Source organism: Choloepus didactylus, chromosome 18, assembly GCF_015220235.1.
Source record: "Choloepus didactylus isolate mChoDid1 chromosome 18, mChoDid1.pri, whole genome shotgun sequence".
Classification (NCBI taxonomy): domain Eukaryota; kingdom Metazoa; phylum Chordata; class Mammalia; order Pilosa; family Megalonychidae; genus Choloepus; species Choloepus didactylus.
In genome coordinates this window covers 18303495-18320732 of record NC_051324.1, presented here as the reverse complement: position 1 = coordinate 18320732, position 17238 = coordinate 18303495, and the positions used below count along the sequence as shown (strand labels likewise).

The 17238-nt window shown below is 35.9% G+C and overlaps 2 protein-coding genes across 2 annotated transcripts; one reads left to right on the top strand and one right to left on the bottom strand.

Moving 5' to 3' along the window:
- Positions 1-347: 347 nt before the first annotated feature.
- Positions 348-1307, bottom strand: LOC119514644 (olfactory receptor 3A2-like). Its single transcript, XM_037810456.1, has one exon. It carries the CDS (start codon positions 1293-1295, stop codon positions 348-350), a length of 948 nt encoding a protein of 315 aa, XP_037666384.1. The 5' UTR covers positions 1296-1307.
- A 10415-nt stretch (positions 1308-11722) lies between these two features.
- On the top strand, positions 11723-14663 carry LOC119513719 (DCC-interacting protein 13-alpha-like). The gene has a single exon (XM_037809148.1). It carries the CDS (start codon positions 11747-11749, stop codon positions 13871-13873), a length of 2127 nt encoding a protein of 708 aa, XP_037665076.1. The 5' UTR covers positions 11723-11746; the 3' UTR covers positions 13874-14663.
- The last annotated feature ends 2575 nt before the right edge of the window (positions 14664-17238 follow it).

Genomic DNA, 17238 nt, shown 5'->3' with positions numbered 1-17238 from the left:
GTAACTACTGCCATGATCAAAATCAGTATATTCTCTTCTTTGCCAAAATTTTATTTTGTGTTCTGACATTAGATAATGAGTGCAATGACCGTAGATGCTTTTGTCTATTCGGTTCATGGCCATATAGCCAGTGCACCACAAAGGTATCTGAGTCATAGGATTAACTGAATAAAATTTATCTAAAGAAAGAATGAATGAATGAATTAGGTAGGGCTCCCATTGTAGTACAAACACTTAAGTCTTCTGGTGCAAAAGATAGGTGACTGTGGAGCAAATTTTCTGGTCTCTATCCCCATGGGACATATTTCTTAGTGAGAAAGGTAGGAAAGAAGAGATTCTATCACTTCTTATCTCAATGACTGCCTTTCCAAAAGTACCCACCACAGGGCACCCTGCACATCAGGGTTCCTGAGGCTGTAGATAACTGGGTTCAGCATGGGGTTGATAACACTGTTGAAAACCCCAACCCCTTTATCCTTGTCTGAAGCCTCCTCTGAACCCAGACGCATGTAGTTGAAGATTCCTGTTCCATAGAATAGGAAAACCACAGTGAGGTGGGAGCCACATGTGGAGAAAGCCTTCTTCCTGCTCTCCACTGAGCGCATTTGTAGAACTGCAGCTGCTACGTGGATGTAGGAGGTGCTAATGAAAACCAAGGGGATACCTGCCATTAGGAAACTCATACCAAAGAGCAGCAGCTCATTGAGTTCAGTGCTGGAGCATGAGAGCTGGAAGAGCTGTGGAAGGTCACAGTAGAAGTGATTGACCTCATTTGGACCACAGAATTGGAGGGTGCTTAGGGCAAGAGTGTGTGTCAGTGTATTGGCAAGGGAACTAGTCCAGCACATGGCCACCAAAATCCACTGGACTGCCTGGCTCATGCAGGTGCTGTAGGTGAGGGGCTGGCAGATGGCCAGGAATCGGTCATAGGCCATGGCTGTCAACAGGAAGCAGTCTGCCCCTGCCAGAAGATGGAAGAAGAAGAGCTGGGAGATGCAGGCATTATGGACAATTGTACGCTTGTGGGACAGGAGTCGACCCAACATTGAAGGAACAGTGACGGTGATACATCCAGCATCCAGTGCTGATAGATTCCCAAGAAAGAAGTACATGGGGGTGTGGAGTTTGGGCTCCACCAAGATGGCAGCCAGGATGCTGAGGTTTCCTCCAACTGTGACCATGTAGGCAAAGAGGAAGAGAACAAAGAGCACAGATTGTAGCTTTTCTGTTTCCGCTAGTCCCAGAAGAATGAACTCAGTAACTGCTGTCCTGTTGGTCCCAGCTACTGGCTCCATGAGTCACTGTAAGAAAATGTCCAAAAAAATGGAGGAATTAGTCCACTCAGTACACTTATTCAGCATGTATAGTTTAAGGCCTCTTTCTACAAACCTTCTGGTAAATTCCCAATATGAGGGTGAAGAATTTCCCACTGCCCAGGCCACACCTCACTCAATAGCCTCTTCCATTAACTCAATGCCTTTACTCTGTTTTTCAGAGACACCCAATGCCACCAAACCTTGTCCTTACCACCTTCTCTTTGCTGAAATGGTCAGAATACTTGGGAAAATACATTCTCTTTGAATATAGAAAGATTTAGATAGAAATTTTCCATTTTCTTCTGGGGCATCACCCCACACCAATAAGCAGATATCAAAATACAATAATTGATTATATTTCCACAGAAGTAGAAATCACTTGAATAGCTAACTTGCTTTCAAGAGTTCTAGAAATAGTGAAGGTGAAGTGAAAGTATGACAGGAATCAGAGAAGCCATTTTCTATAGGTGAGATCAGAAAATGAGCAAAGTACATTTGTCCAAGGTGAAGAATATATGCAATAAAAATTCAAAATGCCTGGTTCAATAAATTGCTAGGTTTTTTTTGCCATTAAAAAATTCTTTGGACTGAACTTTGTATAACATCTTAATTTAAAAGGACTTATTGTGTGTATGTTGCCTATTACCTCTTTATAAGAAAAAGTTGTTCTCCTGGCCTGAGGGTTTGTTCCTGCTAGTTGCAGTTGGGTTTCTGCCTTGCAGTTTCTTGCCTTCCAACTTGCCCTTGACTCAGGCATTGCAGATCATCCAAAGGCTCAAGGAGAGGTCTTCAAATGAAGCAGAGACAAATTCAGACAGCCAAATTGAAGTAAGTGCTTTCAGTTTTTATCAAGCTCCTGATAAAAAATGTATCAAAGTCTCTCTTCTACAGAACTAGCAAGGCTGGAGCCAATTAAGAATAATGGAATTTCCTTGCATATTAAAGACTGAAATTAGACAAGGAGAAACATGTGTTGGTTTCTGTAACTCTAACAGAAGAGAAAGTGTAATGAGGTCTTAGCTGAGGCAGTGAAGTGCAAGGGCAGGAATGGATAAGTAGGTCCACAGCAGCATGACCCTAATGACTTTTGGGGATATGGTCACCCAAAATTAAAAAGAAAAAAACATTGCTCATAAAAATGGAAATTGAGTGGATTGATTGGGGGCATGGTCTTCTCTGTGCTTTGTTTGAACAGGGGAGGCAGGGCTGTATGAGAAGTTACACAGGTGAGCCATTTTTGGTCTGTATATGCCACTGTATAAGCAAGGAGACAGCACTGTCAGTTGTTCCTCAGCAATCGGCACTGACCATATAGACCTGAAGATGAAAAGTACTCACAACAACCATGAATCATGGGGCAGGCTCCTTTCCCAAACAGAGACTTCTCATGAACAAACTGACCATGAGATCTTTACCTCATGTAGATTTCAGAAAGTAACATCACAAATCTATTCAAAGATACTCAAGAAAAAAAATGTGGGAGAGATCATGACAGGAAACAATCAGTAGTTTCCAAACACTGAGAAAAAAAATGGTGCCATTGAACAGCTGAAAAATTGGAAAAAAAGTCATGTACTTAAAACATGTACTAAAGCATTCTCTTCTGTATAGCAAGGGCAGAAGGGAGAGATACAAGACTTCAGGGAAGAGTTTCAAAGAATCAAATGGAAAGGCATCTGACCAAACTCAGGTGCAGAGTTTCTGATTCATGTGATAACATTGGGGAAATGGATGTTGGTGATGATAGTAGAATCTTTAATGTGCAATTAATATCACTTGAATTGCACACATGAAAGTGGTTAAGTAAGAAATTTTCACTTCCATATACATTATTACAATAAACAGTTTTTTTAAAAGTGCAGGAGAAATAAATGTTTTAAAAAAACAAATCTGGTAGCTACACAAGGTAATAGACATATGGAAATATAGAGATCAAATCTGAGATAGGTAAGAAAGAAAAAAAAAACGTATTCATAGATATCTAATTCTCTTTTGTCCGGTAGTATAGCCACTATCCACACATGGCTCCTGAGCACTAGAAAGGGTCTAATCCAAATTTAGATGTGCTATAATTGTAATATGCACACCAGAATTTGGGGATGTAGTATAAAACAAGAATGATATCCTTTACATGGTGAAATGATAACCTTCAAATATATGAAGTTAAATAAAATATTTTCTTAAAATTGATTTCACATTTTTTTAATCTTTTACAATGTGGCTACTAGAAAATTAAAAACTACCTATGTGACTCACATCATTTGTAATCACTGATTTAAAGGACATGCAAAGAATGTCAAACACATGCCTTCTTGGAATTCCCAAAGAAGAAAACTACAATAATGGATCAGAACAGCTAATTGAAGATCCATTTCAGGTATCTTTTTCAAATTTAAAGGAAGACTGGTTTCTAAATATGGAGAAAACACAGCTTGTTTATGGAAATATAGGCATAGAGTTTCCATGGTGAGGTCTGTCCAAATAAAGTCTTTGTATTTCAGAAATAACAAATCCTTTATGTATTTTGTCAGAAAAGATCAAGACACTTAAAACAGAAAAAAAAGTGGCTTGTGTCTTGTTTCTCTAATGAAGCATTTAAACTAAAAGAAATCAGAGCAATACTTGCAAAGTCTTCAGGCAAGAAAGTGTGATCCAAAAATTTGATTTCAAGACAAACTGTTTGAGTACACATGCAACAAACAGCTTAACATTTCTAGACATCAATTATGTAAGAATTTGCAGATGGCTAAAATGGGAAATTTTGAGTTGTGTATGTGTTACTAGAATAAAAAATTTAAAACACATAAAAACACAGGCATGTACAATATGTACATTGAACCATAGTATAAATGATGAATTATAGTTAATAGTATAATTATAATAATGTCCTTTCAACAATTGCAACAAATGTGTGGCACTTATACAAAGTGTTAATAATAGGGGTGTATATGGGAACTCTATATTTAAAGTTTGATTTTTCTCTAAACCTACCACTTACCTAATTTATAAAAATAAGAAAATAGTATTTATATGAGCCCAGCAGCATAAATGATTAGAGGGCAAACTTCAGTCAACCAAATAAAGAGAGTAAATAATTGAATATTTTTAAACTGAGAACAAAGATAAAAACCTATGTGGGGATTACGTTTTCAGATTGAATATACATGTAATGAACCATGACAATGTTGAAATGACTTGTCTAATAAAGTTAAGAGGGGAGAGTGAAGAGTAGGTAAAGTGAAGGTATACTGATTTCCTCATTTCTTATAGCTGTCAGTAAAAAAAATTTAACCCTGACATAGATTATAAAAGAAATACCAATAATGTAATGGAAGTGTGCTTAACCATAGAAACATAAGGTTGACAATGATAATCTGATGGAATGTTGATGAAGAAAGAGGGAAAGATAGAAGAAAATATTTTAATTTTTGTTATTGCTCAGAGTAAGGAGTTGAGAGACACTGTCTTTTAAAAGTAGAAGATTAAGAGCATTTTTATATTTTGTCAAATGTAAGAAACCATCACTATAAAATACACCATTTTCTTAGACACCATTAACAAAGTAAAAATTCTGCAAAATAAACTATGATGTGCCCTTGAAGGTAAGATGCATCCCAGTTTCAGAGATAAGTCAAAGAATAAGTCAAAGACAGTTAATTAGTAATAAGCTGATAAACTTCAACCCAGGGAGGTCAATCAGTAGCTTGACTTCATTCAACAAAGTGAAAACCAGAATTTATATTAGAGAAAGATGGAAAAGGGAGAAAAACTGCAGATAATCTGGGGACAATGTTCTCACACTTTTTGAGGGAACTCTAGCTCATGGCTAGCTAAGAGGTCACTCTGGATGGTCTATTTTTAAGTAGACTGACAAGGGGTATCAAATAAAATAATTTTAGGTGTTTATTGATTATCTGGAAAACTTGAGATTCTAACTGTAGATAGTCTGAGACAGGCTCTCTCTCTAATGTCCACCAGCATCCCACCAGCATTTTCACTGTGGTCAGGCCAAGATTCACCACTTTCTTCATTGGAATTCCTCAGGTATTGTGTGAAAGATATGCATCTTAAATGGATGAAATACAGAATAAGAAGTTATAGTCAAGGATGATACCAGATCGGTTGTATAGGTTTTCTTTAGCTGACATCTCTAATTGTTCACTCAAATGTACTGAGTGATTGATGTCCATGGCAAAGCAGCTGTTATGCATTTTGAATATAATTAAAAAAAAAAAAAACAAAGGAAGTATATGCAAAATAAATCAAGGGAAATATGGAACACAAGACAAAAGTAAGTTTTTTTCCAAAAATTATAAAGGAAAATATAAAATTAAATACTACAAAAGAACAAAAACCAGACTTACCTATTATAACAATAAATTTAAATAAGCCAAATTTACCAATTAAAAGAAAAATAATTTCATGGTCTATTTTAAAACAAAATTCAATTCTATGCTGTTTGTAGAGACACATTTAAACAAAAGTAATTTAGAAAGATTGACACATAACCAACAAATACATACAAGGCAATATAAACACAAATAAGCAGATTTGTAATTTTAATATAAGATAGAATTAAATTCAGGATAAGAATTTAAAAAAGAAAAGGAGGACATTTTATAAGCGTATAAAGGAGAATGAATATTTAACTATTATGAATATCTATGGACCAAATTACATTGTATCAATAGTCATAAAGCAAAATCTACACGGGGTTAAAAGAAATATACACTAAGATTAATTATTTGGGATGTTAATTTACATCTTTCAAGGCATGACAGACAGAAAGGACAAAAATAAATTATATGAAAGATATAGAGAACATAATAATAAAGTGAACTCTGTAACTTGAAAACAGAAATTTTGCCTTCTTTTGTGTTGCCCATAGAAAAAAACAGCCATTTATCAAATCTTAAGCCTAAATATATCAATAATCTAAAAAAGATTTAATATAACCCATATTCTCTCAGAATGCCTAATAAAACAGAAATTAATCAGAAAAATGTCACTCACCAGGCAATCCACAGAATAATATCTTAAGTGACTCTTGGGCCAAAGTGGCAACCTAAACCAAAAACAAAGATAAATCACTACATATTAGAGGTAAGGGATAATATTAAAACAATGCTTATAGAAAAATTCCTACTCATGTTTGTTAAAAAAATAAATAAATTGAAAGGATTAATCTTCAGAAAGTTAGAGTAAGAAAACAAAGTAAATGTAAGGAAATACTAAGAAAATACTAAGTAATAAATTAGAAAACAGACAAACAAAAGTAATAATAAGCACAATCAAGAGCAGGTTCTTTGGGGTAAAATGAAATTGATTTATCTTTAGCTCAGTGGCTTTATCATGCATAAAAAGGAATGTGTGAATCTGCAATGTAATAACTGGTAAGAAGAAAAGAATCATAGCACCATAGGAAATTGAAGAATTATAAAATTCTATTTTTCTCACTCTATGCAATGAAATGCCCATTGTCTATGAAATGGTAATTTATTAAAATTTTTCCAGAAGAGTTAGAATATCTAAACAGACTAATTAGCAGAAAAAAGTAGAGAAAGAACTATTCTCCAAATCCCCGTCCTACACATAGAAAAGTTCCATGTCCAGGAAACGTCGTAAGGAAATTTGCAACACTGATTAAACTATTCCAGAATATAAAATAAGAAAACTTTCAAATTCTTTTTTAAGTATGAATAATTAGATAAAAAGAGAAAAATACATTGACACCTAAAATGTTAAGATAATAACCTAAATATTCAGAAATATATTTCAGTTATATGTTACAAAAAGAATTCACCATATACCATGTGGGACTTATTCCAGTAATGCAAAGACAGTTTCAAATTAGGATGCATGTCATGATATTTTATGATAATAAATCTAAAGAAGTTATGTGATCCTTTCCAAGGATGCTAAAAAGACTTTGATGATATTCAATATTTATTTGAATTTTGAAAACTTTAATAAAATAGGAATAGATGCATACATAACATGTTAAAATTAAAACTAACTCAGCTTCAAAGCTAGCATCATGAATAATGGGAAAACATTAGAAGATCCCCCTTCAAGTTAAGGACAAGCATCTTCAAATCACCAAGATTATTTAACATTTTTTGAAAGCCCTAGCCAATTCAATTAATCAAGAAATTGAATTAAAAAGTTAGATATTAGGAAACAGTAAAAACATATGTATAATTGGGAAAAAATGAAATAATTTATACAGTAAAAGACCTGGAAAACCTTAAAAATATCCAACTATAGGAAAATTACAAGACAAAAAGCAGAAATCCAATAATATATAGTTTTCTTATATACTGTGATCAGCAAGAAAATAAAATTTTTAAAAACCAGCATTAACCAAAGTAACTTCATAAAAACAAGTAAATTTCTGTGATAAAATGAGATTTTAAAGAGGATGCAAAACTTTATATAAACTTTATTCTCAATATTGTAACACACACACACAGAAACACACACAGACAATAACCAGAAGAAATACCAAGATATTACTAGCTGTTTTCAAAGAGTGGTATTCACATATGGTATGTAATTGTTTCCTTTGAATTGCTCAGTCTTTCCAAATTATCAATATTAGTTTTATAGTAATCAATAAATGTACATTTTGTGAGTGGCTGAGCTATTTCCACCCTCCCCATGACCATGTCCTCATAATCTCAAGGTCCTTGCCTTGTGAACACAATCACTTGTATCACAGCAAAGCTTGGGAGCTTGGGTGAGTCCTGAATGCAGTCAGCAGCTGCCCCACTCATTTTTACTTTCTGTCAACCACACTCCATTTCCTTTGACTAGCTCTGCAAGTGCCTATCCTCTGATACCCTCAGGTGATTTGGATCTATTCTGCGGTCACCAAGTATGTGCCTAGGGTCTCTGATCTCATTGTTGCTACCAATTGTCAAAGAGCAACCCATGGGTGTCATGGTTGTTAAAATCCTGAAGTGACTTCTCAGATACTCCCTTCTTGCCTTATGCTTTCCTTTCTTTCCAAAGACTGGAAATCAGCTGACCATTCATTTGTCTTCCATTCTCTATCACAGTGGGACTCACCCTTGGATACATATTAAGTGGGAACTTTAAAAAGTCCTGATGCCTGGGCTCCAATCCAGGCCAATTCAACCAGAATTTCTGAGGGTGGGAACCCGGCACCAGTATGTTTTAAAGCTCCCCAGGTGATTCCAATGAATCACTGCTCTCTTAGACTCCATTAATTGGGCACTTCCAGCCACCACTATCCCTTTCTTGACATTTGTTCACTTTTGAGAAAAGGACTGTCTCATTTTCATTAATTGATAAACCTTACAGGAGAAGAGACAACAGCTAAAAATGAATAACAGAGACATTATAGAAAGTTAAGATATCTTGTACAGCTCTGGTGTTCAGCATTTGTCTCTTCAATCACTGACCCTCCCTTAAACTAAATTCTCAATCTGGATGATTATAGGAATCATCTGAGAAGCCTTAAGAAGAAAATACAGATATTCAGATCTTATCACAAAAAAATTCTGATTTAATTGTCTTTGGATGTCAGCTGGGCATGGATGCTTTATTAATGTTTTCCACATGATTCTAATGTCCAGCCAGAATAGAGAACCTCTGGCTTCCTTGCACCCTGGAACCCCTGATAATAGCATTGTCCTCTCCTTGTCATTGCTTTTCTTCTTACAGGACAAAAAAGGCAACCAGCCCTTCCAGGTTATTTACTCTCCTTCTACAAACACTCCTCCAGCTTAGCATGAAGCCAAGGCAGTAACTACAGCCTAACCCACACTTGAAGTGGTTAACAGTCCTCTTTCATCTCATTGACCCCTCTATTCCTGCAGAAGGATGCATCCAGTTTGAGGATACCTCAATCACCTTAATGAGGGCTCCATTGTGTGTGTTCAGGCAATTGGGAATTTGCAGAGGGGATACCACATGCCTCCAAAATTGGATGTATGATCTCTAAGATCAATCTCCTTAAAATTCTAAGATTTTTTGAATTTTTAAGGTGGATCAGGGATAAAACCTTCCTCAGGCCTGATCATCATCTATGAAATTAGCAATTGATAAATGCTTTGCCATTAGACATATCAGTGGATGGGAAGAAGCACTCTACATATCTACATCAAGGAATGATTACTCCCACTTTTCTCTTGGGTACAGTTTAGCAGAATCCATTAGATTATGATCCTGTGATTTCTGCCTTTCTGCTCATGCTGTTTTCTCTACCTGTGAGTGAGTTTCTCTTACTTTACATGCCTCTATATTTCAAGACTTGATGAAACACTGGTTGCTGAATTACTGCTTTAAAACTTCATTTTAAAATGAACTCTCTGTATCCTAAACTCCCACTACACATTATTGAATGGAATTTATTACTGTTTACCATCTAGCACACTCATTTCTCTATAGAGCACATCTTCCCTATTTCACTATTACCTACTTGAAGACACAAGTGACTCACTTTTTCAATAGCAATCCTTATAATAATTTACTTCACACATAGTAGGTACTCAGTATTGCCCATATAAGTAAATGGATGTTTAAAGTGTCCATAGGGTTTCAGAGAAAGAGGACATTGGTGTGAATTGGAGCTGTCAAGGATGACTTTCTTCATGTTGGAATTTGGGCTAGAGTTTTTTTCTCTTTCATATATACTTTTTTAATTGTAGAATACAACACACATCCAAAAGTGACAAGCCTCCAAGTGCAATTTAACAAGCAGTTAGAGAGCAAATTTCAAAGAATATTATAGGATACAATTCCACAGATTCACTCATTTCCTTATTATGAAATATATATACAAGAAGGAAATATCTTTCAAAGTATGATTTAACAATTATATAGGAAATTTCCAAAGTTATGAATTATAGTACCATAGTTTCAGTTATTTCCTTGTTGTGAAATATAACATGTATACAAAAAGGTATAGCTTTCAAATTACAGCTTAACAAGGTTCTATAGAACAGATTTCAAAGGATATTATGGGTTATAGTTCCACCATTTCAATTTTTTCCTGCTAACTGTTGTAATACCCTAGCAACTAAGGAAAAGAAAATTATATAAAGATTCAGTACCCATAATACTTTGTTAAATTCTGTCTTATCTGTTGCTAGCCCTTCCTCTAGTTTAATCACTTTCCCATCATCAGGGATGTTCTAGGCAGTGACCCACCGTAATGGGCTAGACTTTTATGGATTAGTATAACATAGGGGACATGTAAGGGCAAGAGTAAAGTGCAAGGTTGCTGCAGAGACTGCTGCTTCCCTTTGTTTAGATGGGACAAGAAGGTAACTTGAACAATCCATAGACTGACTTGTTTCTTTCCATGTAAACTTTCCTAAAGAAGAAGGCCTTTATTAGGGTACACCTTACAGATCAGAAAATCATAGTTGGGGATGGCAGAGCAGCAAACAGCTGCTGCCTAACCCCCAGGTGGATAGAGATGCAGCTTGATTAAAACCCTAGGATTCTGGGGTGGACTCTGATCATCCAGGACATCCAGCATATCTGACAGGGACACCATGATGCCCTTCTCTGAGGAGCTCCTCCAGCATTACCACTTTCAGGGGTTCATCAGGAGTCCCAGGCTCTCCTTACTCAGCAGAGATTGGTCCCTACCCTGGAACTCCAACCAGGAGCTTCATGCTCCTGAAGATGAAAAGACTCAATAAAGCCTTCCCTGGAGTGAAGGTTCTAGGAGGCATGATGGATTGGTCCTCATAGGGAGCTGGACTAGTGAATCCCCTTATACCAACCCATAAGAGTAAAGAGAGCAGGTCTCATCCAAGAAGGAGGAGCATGGACAAAGGGCCCCAGGAAAGAAGTCAGGACCTCTGGTTGAAATCACAGCTCTTCCACTCTTTTTTCTCCTCTCTGGGACATCAGTTGCTCCACGTATGGAGTAAGTTTGAGGTGGTGACAATGGAAACCCCTTCTCTGTTTTTAAGAGCAGAAGAAAGACCTATGAGACCACTCACCCTGGAATAGAAGCCAGTGAGATCTCTTCAAGAAAGAAGATGAGGAACTAGGTAAGCCCAGTTATGTACTGATAAGACAAGTAAGGGGATATATGAGGAAACAAGGGAACAAGAAGCTCATATCTTCTCTTTCTTATGGTTCTCTTCACAACAGTTTTATCCCTGGGGGTCTCAGAAATTAACTCTCCAAGGAAAGGGAAGGATTGGGAAAGAGACATGGAAAGTAAACAGCTCAGGTCTAGAGATTCTGAATAGTTCTCTAAGGAAAAACTGAAATAGTATTGAAGGGAAAAACAAATTAGTGCAAAGATTTATACTGAAGAAATATATCTGTCATAATTTGAATGTGATGTGTTCATCTGTGTATAAAAAAGAAAACTATTAGAGTTAAAAGATTTCAGCGGGATCGGCCGTCGCGTCTCCTGCCGCCGCCCTCCCTCCGCCACGATGCCGGGGATCGACAAGCTGCCTATCGAGGAGACGCTGGAGGACAGCCCGCAGACAAGGTCTTTACTGGGTGTATTTGAAGAAGATGCTGCAGCTATTTCTAACTATATGAACCAGTTGTATCAAGCTATGCATCGGATTTATGATGCCCAGAATGAATTAAGTGCAGCAACACACCTGACTTCAAAACTTCTAAAAGAATATGAAAAACAGCGTTTTCCACTGGGAGGTGATGATGAAGTTATGAGCTCTACTTTGCAACAGTTTTCAAAAGTTATAGATGAGCTTAGCTCTTGTCATGCGGTACTTTCAACTCAGCTTGCTGATGCCATGATGTTCCCCATTACCCAGTTTAAAGAAAGAGATCTGAAAGAAATACTCACATTGAAGGAAGTGTTTCAAATTTCTAGTAATGATCATGATGCTGCCATTAACAGATACAGCCGATTGTCAAAAAAGAGAGAAAATGACAAGGTGAAGTATGAAGTAACGGAAGATGTGTATACTTCCAGAAAACAACAACATCAGACCATGATGCATTATTTTTGTGCATTAAATACTCTTCAATACAAGAAGAAAATAGCATTATTAGAACCGCTACTTGGGTACATGCAAGCTCAGATAAGTTTCTTTAAGATGGGTTCAGAAAATCTCCATGAACAACTGGAAGAATTTTTAACTAATATTGGAACAAGTGTACAGAATGTTCGCAGGGAAATGGACAGTGACATAGAGACCATGCAGCAGACCATAGAGGATTTAGAAGTAGCCAGTGACCCGTTATATGTGCCTGACCCAGACCCCACCAAATTTCCTGTTAATCGAAACTTAACTCGAAAGGCTGGATACCTTAATGCTAGAAATAAAACAGGCTTGGTGTCATCTTCCTGGGACAGACAGTTTTACTTCACGCAGGGTGGAAATTTAATGACTCAGGCCCGAGGAGAGGTAGCAGGAGGCTTGGCCATGGACATAGACAACTGTTCAGTGATGGCTGTAGACTGTGAAGACAGGCGATACTGTTTTCAGATCACCTCTTTTGATGGAAAAAAATCTTCAATTCTGCAAGCAGAGAGTAAAAAAGATCATGAAGAGTGGATCTGTACAATAAATAACATATCTAAGCAAATATATTTAAGTGAAAATCCAGAGGAAATTGCTGCACGAGTAAATCAATCAGCTTTGGAAGCGGTCACTCCTTCCCTGTCGTTCCAACAGAGACACGAGAGCCTACGACCAGCAGGACAATCTCGGCCACCAACAGCACGAACCAGCAGTTCGGGATCCTTAGGATCTGAGTCCACAAGTTTGGCTGCTCTCTCTCTAGATTCCCTTGTTGCCCCAGACACTCCAATACAATTTGACATCATTTCTCCTGTGTGTGAAGATCAGCCTGGCCAGGTGAAAGCCTCTGGCCAGGGAGGCAGGCGTACAAATCCATTTGGAGAATCTGGAGGAGGTAGAAAATCTGAAGCTGAAGATTCTATTCTTCATCAGTTATTTATTGTCCGGTTCCTTGGTTCTATGGAGGTGAAATCAGATGACAATCCAGATGTTGTTTATGAAACAATGCGCCAGATCTTAGCTGCTCGAGCCATACATAACATCTTTCGTATGACAGAATCACATTTATTAGTCACTTGTGACTGTTTAAAGTTAATTGATCCACAGACACAAGTTACAAGACTCACGTTTCCATTACCCAGTGTAGTTTTGTATGCTACACACCAGGAAAATAAGCGGCTTTTTGGATTTGTGCTTCGGACATCAGGAGGGAGAAGTGAGAGTAATCTGTCATCAGTCTGCTATATATTTGAATCTAACAATGAGGGGGAGAAGATTTGTGATTCTGTTGGACTAGCAAAACAGATAGCTTTGCATGCTGAACTGGATCATAGGGCATCAGAAAAACAAAAAGAAATAGAGAGAGTAAAAGAGAAACAACAGAAAGAACTCAGTAAACAAAAACAAATTGAAAAGGACTTAGAAGAACAAAGTCGGTTGATAGCTGCTTCCAGTAGACCAAACCAAGCTGGTAGTGAAGGGCAGTTTGTTGTCCTGAGCAGTAGCCAGTCAGAGGAGAGTGATTTGGGAGAAGAAGGAAAGAAGAGAGAGTCAGAAGCATAAACTTATCCTTGATTTTTTGGTTGTTAATTACTCTTCTCGTCCCCCTGGAATTTATTGACAATTTCTGTGGTGAAATGGCACAGGGTAACAACTATGTTGAAATATCAAGGAGGAGACTAAGTTTTGTATATGCTTGTTGCTTTTAGCTTTATTTTTAAAAATAAGATTGAACTTGTGATTTAGGTTTGCATTGCTTTTTTTTCTCTTAAAATAACATACTATGCAGTAACATGAAATTCCACATGTCTAAAAAGAAACCTGCTCATCTCCCTGAAGTAGACTGCTGAGGTATAAATTGCTCAAGACTTTTTTCCTTCAAATTGTGAACTTTTTATCTTGCTTTGTAATTCGCTATCAACATAAGAAGTCATTTATTCTTCTGCTTCAGAACTTTGTGGGTATGCTTGTTTCATTAAGAACATTTTGTTGGCAGTGAGGAATTTTTGGACTGAATAGGTTTAAACCTTGTACGTAGAGAATTCCATAAGCTTCAAATATTTTAACAATAGTAAATGTGCAATAGAACTTATATCAAATGATTAGAGATTTTAGACTTAAGGTTTCAAATTGTGACAGGTAATACTGTTGATTTAAGGGCACTTGGATTGTGGGAAAGAAGCTTAAGTATCTTCAGATCAAGATGGATACGGCCCTTGGCATTTTGTTATCACATTCTTAGTTCTCAGGATGGGACTTGAATTATTGCTGCAGAGCAGTAATGGTGAAAATAAGATTTTGGGATTTATTAAAAGGGATCTTTTTATTTTTTCAGATACATTTTAGATTAGGAGTTAGAAGTAAGGATATTGTTATAGGATGATATATAGTATTTTCTGTGTTGCGTGAAATAATTTTTCTTTAGTCAAGAGGCATTTCAAAAGAAGTTCTACAAAATTGTTTCCTGCTTAAAGAAAAAAATGTAATCTTTTAAATTTCATACTGATACTCCCAGTATTTTCATAATCCCATATTTTGATAAAATACTGAATCATCACTTTATATCCACAAAGGCAAATAACTAATGTATGAAAATGGACTAATTTGCACTAAAAATTGTAAATATGTCTCTTTAAGGAAGGATTTTAGCCTGGTACCAAGGTTAAAAGGACTTCTCTCTACTGCCTTTATCTTTTGTGTCAAAACTTGATTTTATTTTAATCAAATTTTTAACATTGCTGATAGAAACTATGTTCATGTGTTTTACCTTTTAACATTGCTGATAGAAACTATGTTCATGTGTTTTACCTGAAAAAGTATATGTAGACAAGTTAAATACACTGAGTAAAGTATTTTACAAAAACATTTACAAAATTTTCAAGAGGTTAGCCACTCGAGTAATTTCACAAGGGGGAAACCCTTTTGTTCTTTGAGATGTAGTTTTTTCTTCTTAGTTCTGAATTTAAAATGGCATCTATTTTAGTTCTCACAATATAGCCTGGCTGTTTTACACTGTGTATGTACACTATTTTCTGCAGGAATTGGATAGATGATAATTAAGATCATGATATTCTTTTAATCCATGTGCCAAATGGAAGTAATGATAACTCAGTACTCTGAAAACACATAGTAAAAAAGATGGATATTTATGGAATACTTTTTCAAAAAAAGAAAATTTATGTTATTACTAAAGGGAATGTGTTCACAAAAAAAAAAAAAAAGATTTCAGCAAGATTGTCATTAGAAGATCTTCATTGTTCATCTGTATATAAAAAAGAAAACTATTAGAGTTAAAAGATTTCAGCAAGATTGTCATTAGAAGATCTTCATTAAAATCAACTTGTACCACAAAAGCAATACCCTCTTAGAAAATATAATAAAAATAAGATATCATCCATAGAGGTGTAGAGTATCCAGGAATCAATTTAACTAAAATATACAGGACTTCTTGGAAGAACTGTTTAATTCTGTAGTAGAGAATTGGAAGATAATCTGGAAAAAAATGGAGCAGTATTCCTTGTTCTTGAATAGAATGTCTAAATAAAGATGACATTTCTTCTAAACTAAACTATCAATGCTATGCAATCCTAAACAAATTCCAGTTTGATTTTTTGATGCCTCAAAAAATAAAATTTGTATGGACCAATAAATGGCTACAAATAACTATGTCTATTTCTAATGAATAGAAAAGAATAGGGGAGTTAAGACAATTTTCCCAATGGATTCTATTTGTTTTAGGCCAGCTTACAGTATTCAATTATAATTTCCTCTACCTCCCAATATTTTATGATTTATTTCATTTTGTCCTCTAATTACATTTCCTAGAAAATGTTAAATCATTGAGATGGTGGTTGGCCTTTATGCCATTTTTTTCAGTGCAAATTTATTATGATATATTCCCATATCATACAGTCCATCCAAGATGTACAATCACTGGCTCACAGTGTCATAATATATTTGTGCATTCATCACCACAATCAATTCTGGAACATTTTCATTACTCCAAAACAAAAGAGAAAACCAAAAGCATCCTATACCTGTTATCTCCCCCTATCATTTACCTCTAACACTGGTGTGGTATGTTTGTTACTATTGATGGAAGAATATTAAGATATTACTGGTAATAATAGTCACAGTTTGCAATATGTGCATTTTGCCCATATATCACTGTGTTATTAAATTCTTGTAATAGTTTCCTACATTTGTTCTAGTTCAAAAATGGAAGAACATTTTTTTGTACTTGTACTGTTAATCATGGTCATTTTTCACCACAAGATTTACTGTGTTACATCATCCCATGTTTTAATCTCTTGCTTTCCTTCTGGTGAAATATATGACTCTAAACCCTATCAACCACATTCACACACCAATCAGCACTATTAATTATACTCACAATAATGTGCTACCATCACCTCTATCCATTCCACACATTCACGCTGGTTAAAAATTCTGCACATCTTAAGCGACCACTCCCCATTCTCTAGCCTCATTCTAGCTCCTGGTAACCTGTATTCTAGATTCTATATCTGTAAGTTTACATATTGTAGTTAGTTTGTATTAGTGAGATCATACAATATTTGTCCTTTTGTGTCTGACTTATCTCACTCAATATAATATTCTCAAGGTTCATCCATGTTGTCGTATGCTGCAGATCTTTATTCCTTCTTATTGCTGAATAATATTCCATCATATGTATATGCCACATTTTGTTTTTCCATTCATCTGTTAATGGACACTTGGGTAGTTTCCATCTTTTGACAATTGTAAATAATGCCACTATGAACATTGGTATGTAGGTGTCTGTTTGCATCCCTGCTGTCAGTTTTTCTGGATATATACCAAGTAGTGGGATTAGCGGATTATTGGGCTTTCTGATGAACTACCAAACTGTCTTCCATGGTGATCATACCATTTTACATTCCAACCAG

Excerpts from the sequence above, each read along its gene's own strand:
- LOC119513719 (XM_037809148.1), top strand. The coding sequence starts at position 11,747 with ATGCCGGGGATCGACAAGCTGCCTATCGAGGAGACGCTGGAGGACAGC.
- LOC119514644 (XM_037810456.1), bottom strand. The coding sequence starts at position 1,295 with ATGGAGCCAGTAGCTGGGACCAACAGGACAGCAGTTACTGAGTTCATT.